At 37.1% G+C, this 18,241-nt stretch overlaps 1 protein-coding gene across 2 annotated transcripts in view; it reads right to left on the bottom strand.

The window, feature by feature from the left end:
- MARCHF5 (membrane associated ring-CH-type finger 5) overlaps positions 1-18,241 on the bottom strand; it is a 46,620-nt gene that overhangs the window by 27,317 nt on the left and 1,062 nt on the right. Inside the window, exons 2-3 of one of the 2 annotated variants that reach the window (XM_081104331.1) lie at positions 6,039-6,154; positions 5,452-5,654 (exon numbers count right to left, since the gene is read on the bottom strand). Coding sequence is in view for 1 of the 2 variants with exons in the window: in XM_081104330.1 (XP_080960456.1) it covers positions 5,452-5,654 (203 nt within the window). In the remaining variant the exon portion in view is untranslated. The remainder of the gene's footprint in view (positions 1-5,451; positions 5,655-6,038; positions 6,155-18,241) is intronic. The other variant, XM_081104330.1, reaches the window with a different exon arrangement.

Raw genomic sequence — 18,241 nt, 5'->3', positions numbered from 1 at the left:
AAATTTGGTGACTCTGTTTTTCTTATCTGTAAAATAAGAAACAATATCTACTATGCTTTTGAGAGGCTTAAATAAAGCAATATAGGCAAAGTGACCAACATATAGTGTCTGGCAAATAGTAGTGAACTGTTAGAAAATAATAGCTTTTGATATCACTATTATTATTTTTTAATTGGTTTTAGAGAGAGAGGAAGGGAAGAGAGAGAGAGAGAGAGAGAGAGAGCGCCTCTGCACATGCTCCAACAGGGGACTGAATCTGCAATCTGGGTATGTGCCCTGACCAGGAATGGAATCTGGAACCCTCTGGTCCACAGGATGACGCTCTAACCAACTAAGTCACACTAGGTGGAGCTCCCTGTTAATATTATTATTATTGTAAAATAAAATAAATAAAATTATAACTATTATTTCTGTTTGCTAAACTTTTAGTTTCTCCTAAGAATCACTCCTCATTATCCCTAGTGAGTATCTTTCCTTTCCAAGCTTTACACGCCACTTAACATTTTACAACCATTTAAAATAGCTACATTAATAAAAGAGAAATATGTAAATTGATTGTCACTCCGCTATGCCCCAAAGCCAATCAGGATGAGTATGCAAATTAACCCAACAAAGATGGCGGTTAATTTGCATACACAGGCACGGAGTGAAGACTTAAGACTGAAGAGGCTTGGCTTCTCTGCTGCAGCTACAGCGGAGAAGCCAAGCCTCGCTACGGCCGGAGCAGAGAAGCCTAGCCTCGAGACTTGGCTTCTCTGCTGCAGCCGAACCAAAGGCCTGGGTCCCAGGTGCAAGAGGAAAACCGGTGCTGGCAGCAGGGAAGGAAGGCCTATTGCGCGAATCTTTGTACAACGGGCCTCTAGTATATATATTTTTGTAGTGATTTCAGAGAGGAGAGGGGGAGAGCAAGAAAGAGAGAGAGAGATCAACGATGAGAGGGAATCATTGATCTACTGCCTCCTGCAGGCCCCCACTGGAGATTGGGCCTACAACCCAGGTATGTGCCCTGACCGTGAATCAAATTGTGACCTCTTGGTTCTTAGGTCAATGCTCAACCACTGAGCCACGCCGGCTGGGCTTACAACCATTTTTTGAGGGTGATTGTTAGTTATTTTCAACTCTATACATAATTTTAAATTGATGCTTTGTTGAGAACAACAATAAAGAAGTAACAAAACTGTAATAAAAACTTCACTTGAAAGTAACCTAAGAATTTACCACTAATGTATTAAGACATGAGAGAGGGAGTGCCTATACTTAAAGTCAATTTTACAGTTAAAATCAACTCAAAGACAAAAACTGTTAGTAGAAACAAAGAAGGACATTTTATATTGGTAAAAGGGACAATCCGTCAAGATAGAACTAAAAAAAATAAATAATTAATTAAATAAAAGATAAAACAATTAGGAAAATATATGCACCTAAGAACAAAGCCCAAAATGAATGAAGCAAAAAATGGGAGGAATTGGAGAAATAGGTAATTAACTAAAGTGGAAGACTTCATATCCCACTTTCAACAAAGCATTGGTGAAAGGAAATACAGGACTTGAAACTACTATGAACCAACTAGATATTTATAAAACACTCCTTCCAACAATAGCAGAATACATCTTCTTCTCAAGCACACATGGAACATTCATCATGTTAGACCAATAAAACAAGCCTTAATATATTTAAAGGACAGAAGAAGTATGTTCTTTGATCACAATGGAGTGAAATTAGAAATCAAACAGAATGACATTTGGGAAATTTATCAACAGGTTAAAAAAGAAATCTAAGCGGTCCTTAGAAATTTAGAGCTGTAAATGACTACATTAAAAAAGAAGAAAGATCAAGAAAATGAGAAGAAATGCTACTGACTGGGAGAAAATATTTACAAAAGATATACCAGATCAAAGGCTGTTATACAAAATATACAAAGAACACGTAAAACTCAACAAGAAAATAACCTGATTTTTAAAAATTTCAAAAGATTTAACAGACACCTCATTAAAGAAGACGGATATCACCAAATGTCTAAAATCCAAAACACTGACACCACCAAATGCTGACAAAGATATAAAGCAACAGGAACTCATTGCTGGTGGGAATGCAAAATATACAACTGCTTTAAAAGACATTTTGATAATTTTTTTTTTTTTTTTTTTTTTTACAAAACTAGACATATTCATACCATATGATCCAGCAATCATGTTCCTTGGTATTTATAAGTTGAAAACTTAAGTCCACACAAAAACCTGCACACGTGCCCTGGCAGGTTTGGCTTTGTGGTTGGAGCATTGGCCTGCAGATCAAAGGGTCTCGGGTTTGATTCCCAGCCCTGGTCAGGGAACATGTGGAGGGAACCAGTTGATGTGTCTCTCTCACATCTATATTTCTCTCTCTCTCTCTCTCTCTCCCTCCCTCCCTCCCTCTCTCCCTCTCTCTCTAAAAAATCAATGAAAAAAATATCCTCAGGTGAGGACTGACAACAAAAAACACAAAAACTTTGCACACAGATGTTTACTGCAGCTTTTTTCGTAACTGTAAAAACTTGGAAGAGACTAAGTTGTCCTTCAGTAGGTGAATGGATAAATAAACTGTGGTACATCCAGATAATGGAATACTGTTCTGTGCTAAAAAGAAACGAACTATCAAGACATGGAGAAACTTTAAATATTTATTACTAACTGAAAGAAGCCAATCTGAAAAGGCTATACACTATATGATTCCAACTATATGACATTCTGAAAAAGGCAAAAAATATGAAGACAATGAAAACACTATGTATTATACTTTAAAAGTAGATACATGTCATTACACATGTGTCCAAATCCATAGAATGTACAATACCAATAATGAATCTTAATATAAACAATGGACTAATAATGACGTGCCAATATAGGTTCATCAATTGCAACACATGTATCACTCTGGCGAAAAGGGTTGATAATGGAGGAGGCTATGAATGTGAGGAAGCAGAGAGTATCCTATATAATAAAACCCTAATATGCAAATCAACCAAATGGCACAACGACTGGTCGCTATGATGCACACTGACCACTGGGGGCAAACGCTCAACACAAGAGCTGCCGCCCCTGGTAGTCAGTGCACTCCCACAGGGGGAGTGCTGCTTAGCCAGAAGCCGGGCTCACAGCTGGTGAGTACAACGGCAGTGGCAGGAGCCTCTCCTGCCTCCGCTGCAGGCGGGTGGTAAGGAGTGAGGCATCGCGGGCTGCGAGAGAATGCAGGCTCGGCTGAGGGACCCTTCCCCCCAGTGCATGAAATTTCATGCACCAGGCCTCTAGTATAGGATATCTCTGTACCTTCATCTCAATTTGCTGTGAAACTAAAATTGCTCTAAAAAAATAAAATCTATTAAAAAAAATCAAACCAATAATCTAAACTCCCACCTTTAAAAAACTAGAAAAAGAAGAACAAACTAACCCCAAACCAAGCAGGAGGAAGGAAACTATTAGAGTGGAAATAAATGAAATAGAAAATAAAAAAAGAGAAAATCAATAAAACCAAAGTTGAGTCTGAAAAGATCAATAAAATTGACAAAACTTTAGCTAGGTTGACCAAGAAAAAAAGACAGAAGATTCAAATTACTAAAACCATGAACTAAAGAGGGAACATTAATACAGTACCAACCTTACAGAAATAAAAAGGATTATAAAGGAATACTATGAGCCATTATATTCCAACAAGTTAGATAAGCTAAATAAAACGGACATATTCCTAGAAAGACACAAACTACCAAACCAGACTCAAGAAGATATAGAAAATCTGAATAGACCTATAAGTAAAAAGATTAAACTAGTAATAATAATAAAAAAAAACAACACCTTATAAAGAATGACCAGGACCAGAGAGCTTCACTGTCATCAAACATTTAAAGAATTAACACCAATCCTTCACACACTCTTCACAAAAAATGTGAGATCACTTCCCAACTTGTTCTATGAGGCCATTATTATTACCCCCATACCAAAACCAGTTAAAGACACATAATTTGGTAGAACTACAGAGTAAGAAAAGACACAGTTAAATATGAAACCTTAACTTTGACTTTAGTGAGCGAGATATCAATGTAGTTAAAGATTGCAGCAGTAATTGTTTTCCCCAATAAATTATTTAAAACACTGCTCTGATATTATAATAAAAATTTTTGGATTACTCTTGAGATTACTTTCTCTAAATCAGTGGTATGCACGAAGACACATCTAAATGTCTGAGAAACACTACTTTCTCTACTATGCTACTTTCCTTTCATAGGAAGCTAGCCTTTCTTCTTATGCATTATTCTAGAGAAATAGACAATAATGGAAATTTTGTTTGCCCTTATTATTAAACTTCTCACATTATAAAAGCACTTCATTTTTATTGCCCCGTTAAAAAAAATGGGTCTGGCCATAACCTGTTTGGCTCAGTGGATAGAGCATCGGCCTGGGAACTGAAAGGTCCCGGATTCAATTCCAGTCAGGGGCATATACCTTGGTTGCGGACACATCCCCAGTCGGGGGTGTGCAGGAGGCAGCTGATTGATGTTTCTCTCTCATTGGTGTTTTTAACTCTCTATCCCTCTCCCTTCCTCTCTGTAAAAAAATCAATAAAATATATTAAAAAAAATAAATGGGTCTGATTTCAATATGTACAGCACCTAGAAAAAGCAACATATCTAATAATTCCAATTTCTCCTTGAACTTACTCCCCCAAACGTCATTATTTTCTTCTGACTTTCTCAGAACCAAATTGTCTTCATATACCTCTTGATTACAGCCAAGGATATTAAAAATGTTTACAATTGGCATGGCATTAACATCAAACGAGGAAAAAGATATCAGTTCATAAACACATGGCTGGAATGGAACATGCTAACTAAATATCAGTGTTAGTTACTGCTTCCTTTCAACAGTCTGCTATACTTTTTTTCAATGCTAGAATGACTTTTGGTTGTTCCCTGCTCACCAATTTACAGAAAAAGGAAAGCAGCTTTCATGCAAGATAACCACATAAATAGATTCCAAAGATGAGTTTAACATTGTCGTTTATTAAATCTTTAATTTCTCTGCTTTTATTCCTTAATATTGAATTAAGAATAAGTATTAGAAAAAAACACGATTGTTTTCTTTTTCTACATCAATAGTTTCCAGAGAATGAGGCTCTTTAGTCAGCTTTTTATTATAGCTTTGTTATTTGATTTTATCCACAAGGTTAAGGTCCAAGTTCTTTATCCACTCAACCAAATGAAAACATTTAATGCACAAATGAATGGATCTGGGGATATATTAAGGATAATGTAAACTGTTAACAAAACAAATAAATGCCTGACATTTAGAGGAAACAATAGAAAAAGAATAAGAAATTCACAAAAAAGCAGAGATGGCTCACTTTAAAATAAACCCGAGAGCACAGAATTATGTATAATAACATCATTTATATCTGCATTGCTTTTAAGGATCTTCTTACCCAACTTTGGAAAAACTATTAAGTATTCAGCATTGCACTGAGGACATGCCACTCTGGCGGTACTGTTTCCTCTTTGTTTTTCATCCACCCAGCGCTGTAGACAAGCCTGGTGCACCCATTTTGTAGATCCTCTGCACCTGCATGGTCTCACCCATTCAGCAGTTCTATCATCTTCATCAGTGGCAAAACACACCCAGCAACTTCTGTAAATTAAGAGAAAATAATGACATTATCTTTAAGACCCCAACTTTCTCTCCACTGCAGCCCTCACTTAATGGGATGACCCTACTATGGTATTACAGAACCTCTATTCTACATTAAAAGACTGAGGAGACAAAACCATCAATACATTTCCAGTAAGAATAGCTTCTTTTTCTGGTTTTCCTTGTATTCATCTGCAGAATCATTGTTTTCTGAATTTTGTTTTTATGTAATTCCCTCCATCTTTCTAGTAATTTATCTTCTGTCATGAACCAGTGGAAGCAAAACCACAGGCTGCTTTTGTGTTATAAGACTTAATAATTCTTTGATGAGTGGTAAGCACAGAAGTATGTGAAATTCAGTTTTCCCCCCATTTCAACACTAACCTTTTAACCTCTTGAACTTGGAAAACTAAAGTATTGTACAAGTGATTTCACACATGGTCTCATTCAATTTTCAACTGAGGGAAAACCCCCGCCCATTTCTTTCTGGTAAAGCATAACTATAAGAAAAGAGAAAGATGGTTAAATTAAAAAAACAAACAAACACCACACACACACACACACACACACACACACACAGCAAAAGGGAAGAAGAAATGAAGACATCAGGATAAATTGTTTTAGGATAATGACATGATAAATTTGGGCCTACATGATTCCATTATAGGTATGATTTGGTTTTCCTTTTGAGTTATATTTATTACACTTGAAGTTTAGAAGTCTCAAGTATGAGATGTTTTCTTTTTTAAAGGTTCAATCACATATGCCAATCAGAGAAGTCCATTTTTTAAATCCTCACCTGAGGATATGTTTATTGATTTAGAGAGATAGGAAGGGAGGCGGGGAAGAGAGAGAGGGGGAGAGAGAGAAGGAAGAAACATCGCTTGCTTGCCTCCGGAATGAGTCCCGAGACCTAGGTATATGCCCTGATTTGAATCTAACCTGTAACCTTTTAGTGTATGGGACGATGCTCCAACCAACTGAGCCACTGAGCCAGGGCTGAGATGTTTCTTATGTTAAGAAAAAATTCTAGCGAGATGGTTAAATTTATAACATTTTTCCATTTTGCTTTTATAGGTACTTCAAGAGGTCTAATTTGTTCTTGTGGAACTAGGTTGCCAATTCCTTATTTTTCTCCCAATTAATACAAGTTTCAACACCAAGTTCTATTAGGGCAAATATAATTTAACTCAGTGAGACCATTCACCCTCCACCCTATTAAAGTATGAATGTACAATTGAAAACAACGGCTAATTAAAGCTTCTTACCTACTGTGCATTTTTCACTTAATTAGATAAGTGACTTCTGTCAGAATAACTAGCCTAACTATGCTCAGTGGGAAAGATTATATAGTCAGGTACTATAGATGGGTGAGATCTTCAGTTACTGTAGAACATGAATTTTAATTGTGTGCTCCAATTAAAACTTCTCAGTTAGAATAGAGGAAAAAACGGGACTGTATTCATGGCAACACTATCCAAAATTATGATTTTACTCAGCTTTCAAATTCAGTCAGGTTTCAAACAAGCAAGATAAGAATGGGAGGTAGGCAGCCTTTATTTACCATGCTGATTCTCTAGGACCCACCTCAGCCACACTGTCAGGACCTTCACACTATCTTATGGTTATCCAAAAATGCCTCCTTCTCCTTTATCTTTTTAAAAATTGTATTATGGTAAAATATACATAACAAAATTTATTACTTAACATTTTTAAGAATATAATTAAGTATACTGACATTGTGCAACTATCACCACTATCCATAATTTGAGTTTTAACCTTCAATTTTTGTATAAAATTTCAATTGACAGGTATATAGCAAACAGACCAGTTAATTAAAGTGTTATATATTTTCCCCACAACTGAGGTGATTTTGTAATTATATTTGTGTACACCTGGGAAATGAGATGTATCACTTTGGTAACAAAACATAGGAAGACTATGTAGAAACTCTCTAGCTTTGTATACATTTTTCTTTTCAACAATGTAATATATATGTAGCTAAGTACAGTTGGACTAGCATAATTAATCAGTATTAAGATTAAACAAATTTTAAATTAAGCCAATTTTAGTCATCAGGAAAAAAATGTAAAAAAAATCTACTAAAACTATCCTATTTAGTAGCATTTTAGGTAGACTTGGAAAACACACACACACACACACACACACACATCTACTCAATCTTAATAATAGGTTGTACCAAATGAAATTGCCTATATTTGTGTTTTTACTTACATCAATGGCAATTTCATATTTCAATCTAACAGGAATATTTGTATGTATATTCCCCATAAATTCTGGATAAGTGTTAAGTTATTTTCCCCCAACATTATATTATGAAAAATGTCCAAGTGTCAAAAAGAGGTTGAAAATCTCTGTGACTACCCATATTCCCAATATCTAGATTCTGTAATTCTTATCATTAAAAAAAACATATATGTTTCTATTGATTTCAGAGAGAGGATGGGAGAGGGAGAATCAATGATTTGTCCCTTGAATGCCCCCTACAGGGGATCAAGCCCATAATCTTCTGGTTTATGGATTAATACTCAACCACTGAGCTACATCGGCTGGGCTGTCCTTTTTTTTTTGGTAATTCTTACCATTTTAATATATGTGTGGTTTACCACATATTAATTCATCAATCCATTTTATTTTTTGATGCATTTTGATGCATTTTTTGATGCATTTCAAAGTTGCGGGCGTAAGTATAGTTCACCCCTAAATATTTTCACAGTTTACTTTTTAGAAGGTATTCAACTGCTATGTAAAGCAGGCACTTTCAGATTTTTTCTAATTTCACAATTATGGATTGGTTAGATGAACTATAATTTACAGTGGAAACTTATTAGGAGTCAAGCCTGATGTACAATACAATTTGAGAACTGCTGGTGTGGAGTAATGGCAGGTAAAAAAAAATAAAAATCAAGAGATTGGAGAAAGCCATCTGTATGAAGGAGACAATTATTTGATTTGCTTATGTTATAAATAATTGCTTCTGGTGACTAAATTTTTTTTTAGGAGGAGGAAAGGGAGAAGGGAGAGGATGAAGGGGAAAGGGAGAGAGGGGGAGCGGGAGAGGGGCAGAGAGATGGAAGCATTGATTGGTTGCCTCCCATAGGCACCCTAACCAGAGGTAGTACCTGAAATCTAGGAATTGAATCCACCACACCTTTCTGTGTATGGGACCATGCTCCAACCAACTGAGTAATACTGGCCAGGGCTAAATATTCTTTAACATAAATAACAGTTCAAAAAATGTTAAGTTCTAAAGAATTTATGAATTTATTTACTACCTTACTAGGTATGAGTTTAATCTACCTAATATGGAAAGAACATTAGTCTGTGAAATAGGGCCAAGGAAAATTAACTTGAAGCATATAAAAATGGTCACATAAATGTTTTAGGCAAATAGCCTATAAGACAAAATTAGTAGTCTTCAGGGCTGCAGAAAAGGAAGGAAAGGAGCAAATAATGTATATGAACCCTTACTTTCCTCATTAAAAACAAACAACAAAACAAAAAACTTTTGACAGACTGACCAGGAACATACCTGAGAAGTCTGATATAATTATGCTTCCCTTCTTTGTTTCCCCATACCCTTCTCCCTCCTTTTAAGGAGAAAATAGGTGTTTGAAAATAATGGGTTTACAGTTTCTCCAAACTTAGAATTGAGGGGAGAGTAGAAACTTGTGCTTTAATGCATCAACTTTCCCAGCAAAAAAATCTAAGGTTAACTATGACAAAACCAGCTTTATGTGCTCAGCCTCCCTCCCAATCACTGTAATCTGGGGGATAGGATACTCCTCAAACCACTCTAAGGATTACCCTTTCTAGAGGTGGGGATGGGGAAGGACTAGATGCCTAAACTACACACAAAGATGATGTTGCAGGGAAGAGTAGTTTTCCCTAAAAAGCATGGGGTACTATTTGTTCCTTAAAAAGTGGAGAAATTGGCATGTGCCCTGACCGAGAATCAAACTGTGACCTCCTGATTCATAGGTCAATGCCCAACCACTGAGCCATGCTGGCTGGTGTGTGTGTGTGTGTGTGTGTGTGTGTGTGTGTGTGTGTGTTAGGTTAACTAGTTTAGGGCAGATTTCCCGTCATATATAACCCAAACAATTTTGTTACACAGTGTGAGAAATTGAATATAAGAGATGGCCCCTTTCCTAGCTGGTTTGGCTCAGTTGGTCTGCAGACTGAAGGGTCCTGGGTTCAATTCTAGTCAAGGGCACATGCCTGGGTTGTGGGTACAATCCCCAGTGGGGGGCATGCAGGAGACAGCTATTCAATAATCCTCTCTCATCACTGATGTTTCTCTCTCTCTCTCCCTCTCCCTTCCTCTCTGAAATTAAAAAATATATTGGGGGGGGGGGGGAAAGAGATGGCCCTAAAACAATCATATAAATAGACCTTGTATTTCAGTGTGTTAAAGCGCATATTACTACGTCAGATTTTTAATATTTTAATAGCTGTGTTTCAACATAGTTTGTTTCATTTCAGATCCTATACATTTTGTTTAATTCTTTCAAAACATTCTGAGAAAGATCCCATAGATTTAACTAGACTGCCAAAGCTGTTTGCAGCGTAACAAAACATTCCATTAAGATCCCGTATTATAAAGAATTAACACATAAAGCAATTCTGCTCAGCACCCTGGTATTTAGTGGAGAAAGTCCTGGTTTCCTACTCTCAATCCCACGTTTTCAATAGGCCGCCACCACTGGTTAAGTCACAGCGGTTCTCAACCTGTGGGTCGCGACTCCTTTGGCGGTCGAACGACCCTTTCATAGGGGTCACCTAAGACCATCCTGCATATCAGATATTTACATTACGATTCATAACAGTAGCAACATTACAGTCATGAAGTAGCAACGAAAATAATTTTATGGTTGGGTCACAACATGAGGAACTGTATTTAAAGGGCCAGAAGGTTGAGAATCACTGGCTTAAGATATGCACTCAAATCCTCTCAATTCATTTTCTTTCAAGCCTCCTGCTTGCTGATGTACACACTATTTTAGTTCCACACCTTCCTACAAGCCAAGCTGGGGCATATTAGTTTACAAAGTATGTAAATGGAGATCTGGAAATTACCACGGTAGGTTCAGTGATCAAAGGACAAATTACTATTATACTGTAAAACAGAACTAAACTAAACAAATCTAAAAACATTACTTATTCCTTAAAATAAATGTACAGCCTTACAGTATTGGCCATATCATTAATGTGTATGTATAAAATGCTACTCTATAAAAGATCAGTCACTTGATTCTACATGACTTAAATATAACTTTTTCCAGTTATATATCCATCCTAATAGTAAAATTTGTGAACAATTCAAAGAATGGCTAGTTCGCCTTAAATCTAAGATTACTCAAGATCTCCTAAATCAACTTGAGTAACTATTAAGTTCATCATTTGATGCCACAAGGAACAAATATATGTATAGAATATAGATAGACATACATTTAAACCCACCACATAAAACATTAAGTGCCAAGAAAAGATGTTAGATGCTATATGTAATGCAGAAATGTTATGACAATAAGAAACACAGGGTGAAATAGCTGAGATTTCATGAAAAGGAGAGAACTACAGATGACAATTCAAGTTGGATTGGGGAATGAAAAGGATAAGGATAAATGGAAGAAATGCAGCATAACCAAGTTTAGAGATGGAAATGAACATATAATGATGGACAATGAGAAGACCAAGGTGTTGAAGTAGAGGTTTTAAGACATAGATACTACAAACAAGTTGCGAAAGGATGGATGACAAAGATAACCTCACTTCATAGGGTTCACTTGTTAGTCATTCCCTCTTTATATGATTAAGTTAACCATTTAAAAAGTATGTGAAAAAAGGGCCAGAAACATCAATAAAATAGTTTCTCACTGGAACATAAGTTAACTAAGCAAGATAGGTAATCTAACAAAACAGCTGGCAGTACAGCCTATCTTTGCAGACTCAAATTGCAGTTGTTTATCTTGGACTAGAGGCCCAGTGCATGGATTTGTGCACCGGTGGGGTACCTCAGCCTGGCATGTGCCCTCTTGTAATCTGGGACCCCTTGGGGGATGTGGGACTGCCCGACCTGATCCAACATCTCCCAAGGGATGTAACAGTGCACAAAGTGGCTTGCCAGCCATGAGCCTGGCTCTTGGCTGAGTGGCACTCCCGCTGTGGGAGTGCACTGACCACCAAGGGGCAGCTCCTGCACTGAGCATCTGCCCCCTGGTGGTCAGTGTGCGTCACAATGACCAGTCACAACAGTCGCTTAGGATTTTATATACATAGATTATTAGAAACATCTAGGAAATCAGACTCCTGCCCTAGAGATCACTGATAAAAACTGGAGTGTAACATAACAGAATAGAACAATTCCAGGATGTAGGAGAGAGAGCAACGAAACAAGCTTTAAATTGCTGCTCTTTTATTATATGGAGTTCCTTAATGTATTTGCATGGCTGTTTATGGAACAGAACGAACCCCCTAAAATTCAGAACAAGTTTAGAGATCCATACTCTGGTTAATGGAAGGAAGGCCCAACTTGACAATAGAAAAAACTGCACACTGCTTGCTTTGTCTAAGGACTAAAAGCGTCATATCCCATGTATTCTGGAATAGGAACTATACCAACAGGACTAAAAATCTCTTTATGTCTGTTCACTCAAGTGGAATGGAAGTTAAAGTTTCTGGATTCATCAAAGAGATATAACCACAATCATGACACATTACCAAAGGGCAAAGTTAAAGAGAAATACATCACAATGAAAGAAGTCATTTATTGAGCATATACCAGTATTCATACTATACCCTTTGTCTGACCTTCATAAACTCTGAAAGCATAATTATTTCCATCTTATCTAAGGAATTAAAAGCCCAGAAAGGTAATCTGCCCAAGACTTCACAGTTAAGCAGAGAGGTATTGATGCAACCTAGGCCTTGACTCACTCAGCTTTTTTCACTGCACCATGCTGCCATATGTTTAGTGTATTCTGATAAAATTTTCCATTTCTCAATTCTTAGGAAATCGTAGCCAGTACAAGAAATGCTGTTTCATTTTTGCTGCCATAAGGAGGTTTCACCAGAAATCTAAAACCCTTCTAATTGACTCTAATGGGCCATATAAATATTATCTTTTATCTTATGAATTATGGCATGTAAAGAATTGGGAGGCATGCAGGTATGTATGGCAAGTAAAGAATTGCTACATAAGTCTGGATAAGAGGTGAAAAATATTTCTGGCTGAAATGTTCAGAAAAGCTTTATAAATGAGGCAGAACCTAAAGTGGGTCTTAAAGAATGGGTAGAACTTTGAAAGACAAGACTGAAAAGAAAACCTGTTCCAAGGACAATGTGCAAATCAGTTTGGCTTGGGCAAAAGACATGTACTTATGTACTCTTCTTTTTCTTCTTCTTATGTATTCATTCTTAAAGAGAAGCAACACTTTAAAAAGACAGCTAGTGCCAACCATATACTCTGTGTCTTAAACATAATAGGAAACACAATCAATGTGATTACGGAGGGTCCTGAAGGCCAGGCTCAATAATTGATACTCAAGCTTAATAAGCAATAAGAAAACAAATGGTTTTGAACAAATAAGACAATTGTTTAAACAGTGCCTGTAAGAATATTCTAAGCACTAGTATGTCATAAATAATGGGGGGAAAAGACATTGATTCAACAGTGTTTTCTTGTAGAGAAATGGGAATTTCTCTTACTAAGGGAATAGTTTCTGTTTTCAATGAACTTCCAGTTGAATGTGCATGCTGGTGGTGGTAAAGGGTGAGTGTAGAAGGCTCTGAGACACATAATAGGTGCATTAAAAAATTTACAGCTCTGGCTGGTTTGGCTCAGTGGATAAGAGCATCGGCCTGTGGACCAAAAGGTCCCGGGTTCGATTCTGGTCAAGGGCACGTACTTCTGTTGCAGGCTCCTCTCTGGCCGGGCCCTGGTCGGGGCTTGTTCAGGAGGCAACCACAATGGTTCTCTCTATCTTTCCCTCTCTCTTCCAATCTTCCTAAGAATCAATCGAAAAATATCCTTAGGTGATGATTAACAACAACAAAATAATAATAATAATAATAATTTATAATACAATGTGACATACTAAAATGAATACATAAAAGGTTCTATGGAAACACAGGAAGGAGTAACTCACTCTGCCTGAAGGAATTATGCAATGCTTCAAGATGATATATGAGCTTAATTATAAAGATGGGTAAGAGTTAGCCAGGTGTTAAAAGGGAAGAAGTAATTTAAGCAAAAATAAGGAGATGAAGGTGCAGGATATATTCAGAAGACAATGAAGTGGAATGCAGAAAATAATCCTTAAGATAGGTTGGGGCTGGATTATATTAGTAGGTTTAAACTCCTTCACTGGGGTCTTGAAAGTTTAGATTTTATCCTATAGACGACATAAAGACTGACAATTTTTAGAGCATGGATATGACATGATTAAAATTGTGCCATGGCTAATTCTGATACCACTCTGAAAGTCAAAATAGAAGGGAAAAACTGAGTCAGAGAAAGTAGAACCCACAATATTTGATAAAGCAAGTGGATTTGAAGGGAAAGATGCAAAAAAGAAGAAAAAAAAAAAGACTTAGGTTTTATGGCTGGTAGTCTAGAAGAATGGTCTTAATAAAGACCAAACATTAGGAAGTCAAGATAGGTAAAAAGGCAGGGAAATATCACTTTAGATAGGTTAAGGTGATAGTAATAAGTATACACAAGTAGCAATATCTATTGAGCAGCTAGAAATGAGACACTAAAATATGGAAAGAGATCAGGAATAAAGACACACATCTGAGAGTCAGTCACTCAAATAGAGGTGAAAATGAAATAGTGAGTATACTTTTCAGAGAAGACTGACAAGTGCTGAGGATTGAACCATACTTAAGTGATTGAAGGGAGTAAAAAGATGATATATGAGGAAGAAAAAAGCAAAAGGTAAATAGTCTGATATAACATAGTTTTAAGAAGTTAGGGGGTGGTGGATTGGTTTCATCTTCATTACATATATTGGTGGGTGACCTTTAGTATACTTTTAGTAGAAGCTACGACAAGAAAGGAAAGTGAAAGTCAAATTATAAAGAGAGATAATAAAGAGAAAATAAAAACTAAATGTCATAGGGGAATGAATTAAAAAGAAAATGGTATGTTAAGATAGATATTTTATATATATATTATTTTTTATTGCTGTATATCACAGCTCAAAACAAGATTTAAAAAGCAAGTGTAGATTTAAATTTTAGAAACAAAAACAAAACTATTTGTTATATATGGTATATAAGCATTAAACAAAGAATACTAGAAAAATATAAATCCATTTATGATAGTATAGTGGAGATGGGGAGACAATACCGGACTGGGGTTAATGGTCAAAGAGGACTTAGTGAAGTTTCTATGTTTTACATACAGATGGAAGTAAATATATAGGAGGCAGGTAGGGAGAAGATTATTCTCCTTGCTTTTCCTTCATCTGACTATTATGGGGACACTGACTACATTCCCTGCTTACTCACCAGGTGCAAGTCAGTGATGCAAAACAACCTCAACACATTCCTGAGTGTTTACTGTGAGACAGGGTACACGAAAGTCAAGTTTCCAGAAGCATTTCTCAGCAGGCCCAGACTTTGAACCTGAGGTCCATTCCTGCAGTTTGTTACCATATTCTTAGTATTCTCTATACATTTAATTCTAATTTTGAGGAACATTAGAGAAAGTAGATGGTGATAGAATAATATATGACAGGCACCTCCTTAAAAAAGTGTGGCAATGAAGGAAAGAAAAATTGACCAAGGTTCAGAGAGCTTAATATAAAGGGTTTGAATTTATAAATGGTTATCACTTCAGGGCAATGATTTGCGAACCTAAATCATTCATGACACTAAAAAATGACCCCTTTCCCCTTACCCTCAATTTAAAAGACTCAAATAATAAGTTTACATAAAGTTGTTTATTGTTTATAAAATGAAAGGCAAAAAAATGAAAGGCAAAAAATCTATATCTATCATCTACAAATACTGCAATTGCTAAACTAAATTTAGTTACTCACAAAAGACAAAGCAATTCAACTTCAGCTATAAATTGCCATTGGTTTAAAAACCCCAAAAGACTGATTGGTATAAACTGAACATACCATTCATGTTACAATTAAACGCCATCTTAATTTTATTTGACAGTTATGGGACACAAATCCCACTAGAATTTAAGTTCCATATGAGCATTTTTTGGTTATGGTTACTACCATATACAAGGGCCTAGAACAGCGGTTCTCAATCTGTGGGTCGAGACCCTTTGGGGGTTGAACGACCCTTTCACAGGGGTCACCTAAGACCATCGGAAAACACATACATAATTACATATTGTTTCTGTGGTTAATCACTATGCTTTATGTTCAATTTGTAACAATGAAATTGGAGGTCACCACAACATGAGGAACTGTATTAAAGGGTCGCGGCATTAGGAAGGTTGAGAACCACTGGCCTAGAATGATACCGAACATATGTAGGCACTTGAAGAAATCAACATATGGATAAGTTTAGGAGATAAATTCTGCCCCTCAAAAACTGCCACCCAAAGAAACTGGGGGGAAGCCAAAGTCAAGGCAAGAATTATGGGCCCCAACAGGCTGACATTTTAATCTGTTGGGCCTGTTAGTATTCCTCAAACGAACCCATCAAGTATCTTTGTGTTCAACCTGCATACTGAGTCTGCCCAGATTAATATAGTAACTATGAGAGAGATGGGGAGAAAATTGCCACACTGGTTTGTTATATTAGAATCTTAAGTAACCTATGTGCGTCTAATATATTAATAACACTTTATTGTTTTTTTAAAAATATATTTTATTGATTTTTTACAGAGAGGAAGGAAGAGGGATAGAGAGTTAGAAACATCAATGAGAGAGAAACATTGATCAGCTGCCTCCTGCACACTCCCTACTGGGTATGTGCCCACAACCCAGGTACATGCCCTTGACCGGAATCGAACCTTGGACCTTTGAGTCCACAGGCCGACACTCTATCCACTGAGCCAAACCGGTTAGGGCAACACTTTATTGTTTTATAAAGTTCTTACACCTCTTCTCATTTGTTACCATCCTGTGAGAAAGAATATTCCCATTTTATAAATGAGATGTATAGCCTCAGAACTTAACCCCAAACTCACATAGCTAGTAAGTAGCAAAATGAGAATTTCAAGATTTTGGTCTCTAAATTAACCCAAGTTTTTCTCACTAACCTGTTACTATCTCTTATCATGAAAGAATCCCTTATGGTTTAAGGTTTAAGGTAGGTTTTCAACCACATCAGAAACACCTGGAAAGCTTTTGAAACTATAAATGCTCAGAACCCATCCTCCAGAAACTTGTGATCTAATTGGTCTTGAGCCATCCATCCATCCATACTTTAAAATGCTCCCCAGGTTAATCTAATGTGGAGGCAGATTGCCAACTACTGATTTAATAACATAATAAAAGTCTTTGAATGCCATCTTAAGAATCTACCTTGAGGTATGTCTAAAAGGTAAAGGTTAGGGTAAGCCCGTATTACAGTCACCTGCTTTAGTAAATGCAGCCAGAATTTCTATGTTTCTGTTGAGATGCTTTAAATGCCTCACTAGCACTCCTTGGCTTTTTACTTTTATGGAAATCTCCAAAGAGCATATGAAAACCAGGTCAGCTTTTGGACACACAAACGTTTCTAAAGTCACTCACATAAGTCAAAGGCCCTCAGTGGGAAAAAAAAAAAAATTTAATTACAAAATACCCTGCACCAGAATAGAATATTATCTGATTGGAATTGGCAGTGATAGAAGGTGGTCTCCTGGGGGCATATTTGCCATTTTCTAAATTGCAATGAAACACACAAACTAAAAACTGGTAAATTATCAGACCCCTAGACACCTGAGGGGGGAAAAAATCACGTAGTATTTTGTTCATAAAACAAATATGTATTGATGACCCGTGGAGTACAAGGCTCCGTTCTAGCTTTCAAAATAAATAATGATGACTACGTTTCTGCCTTCCTGGAGCCTGTAGATTATTTACACACACACACACACAAAGTTGTCAATAAATTTGGCCTGAATGCTGACCTCATGGTCAGCTGAAGAGACCATTGGGTAATCCCAGCTGGAAAAAAAAGTCAGCAACATGATTTCTATGAACTTTAGATGCCTCAACATTCTCAGCTCCAAAGGAGATGTCCCATTCTGGGGGGAGATGCTCTCTCTCTCTCTCGGGTGATCTGGGGTCCGGATGCGGTGGATCCGAACAGCGCTTAGCCAGAGAGAATCTCCACGGAGGCAGGCCTCGCACCGGACACCCTACGGCGGGACCTTTGCTCGGCGCAAAGAGCAGTGCAGCGCCGCTGGCTGAACTGGGTGGCAGGCGGCCCCTGAGAGCTGTCACCATCAACACGGCACTGGCTGTGCCAGGAAGTTAAGCCCAGACTAGGGGGAAACTGTGGATCCAGGCTCCAAAAATCTCAAGGTAGCGCCCAAGGACTAAGCATTTGAACAGCAGAGGGCGATGCATCCGATGCCACAAAAAGTTTTAGGTACGGGACCC

The sequence above is a fragment of the Myotis nattereri genome (assembly GCF_964212035.1).
Source record: "Myotis nattereri genome assembly, chromosome: 13".
In the NCBI taxonomy this organism is placed as follows: Eukaryota; Metazoa; Chordata; class Mammalia; order Chiroptera; family Vespertilionidae; genus Myotis; species Myotis nattereri.
Note: the sequence above shows the minus strand (reverse complement) of the source record. Positions and strands in the feature narration are given on the sequence as shown.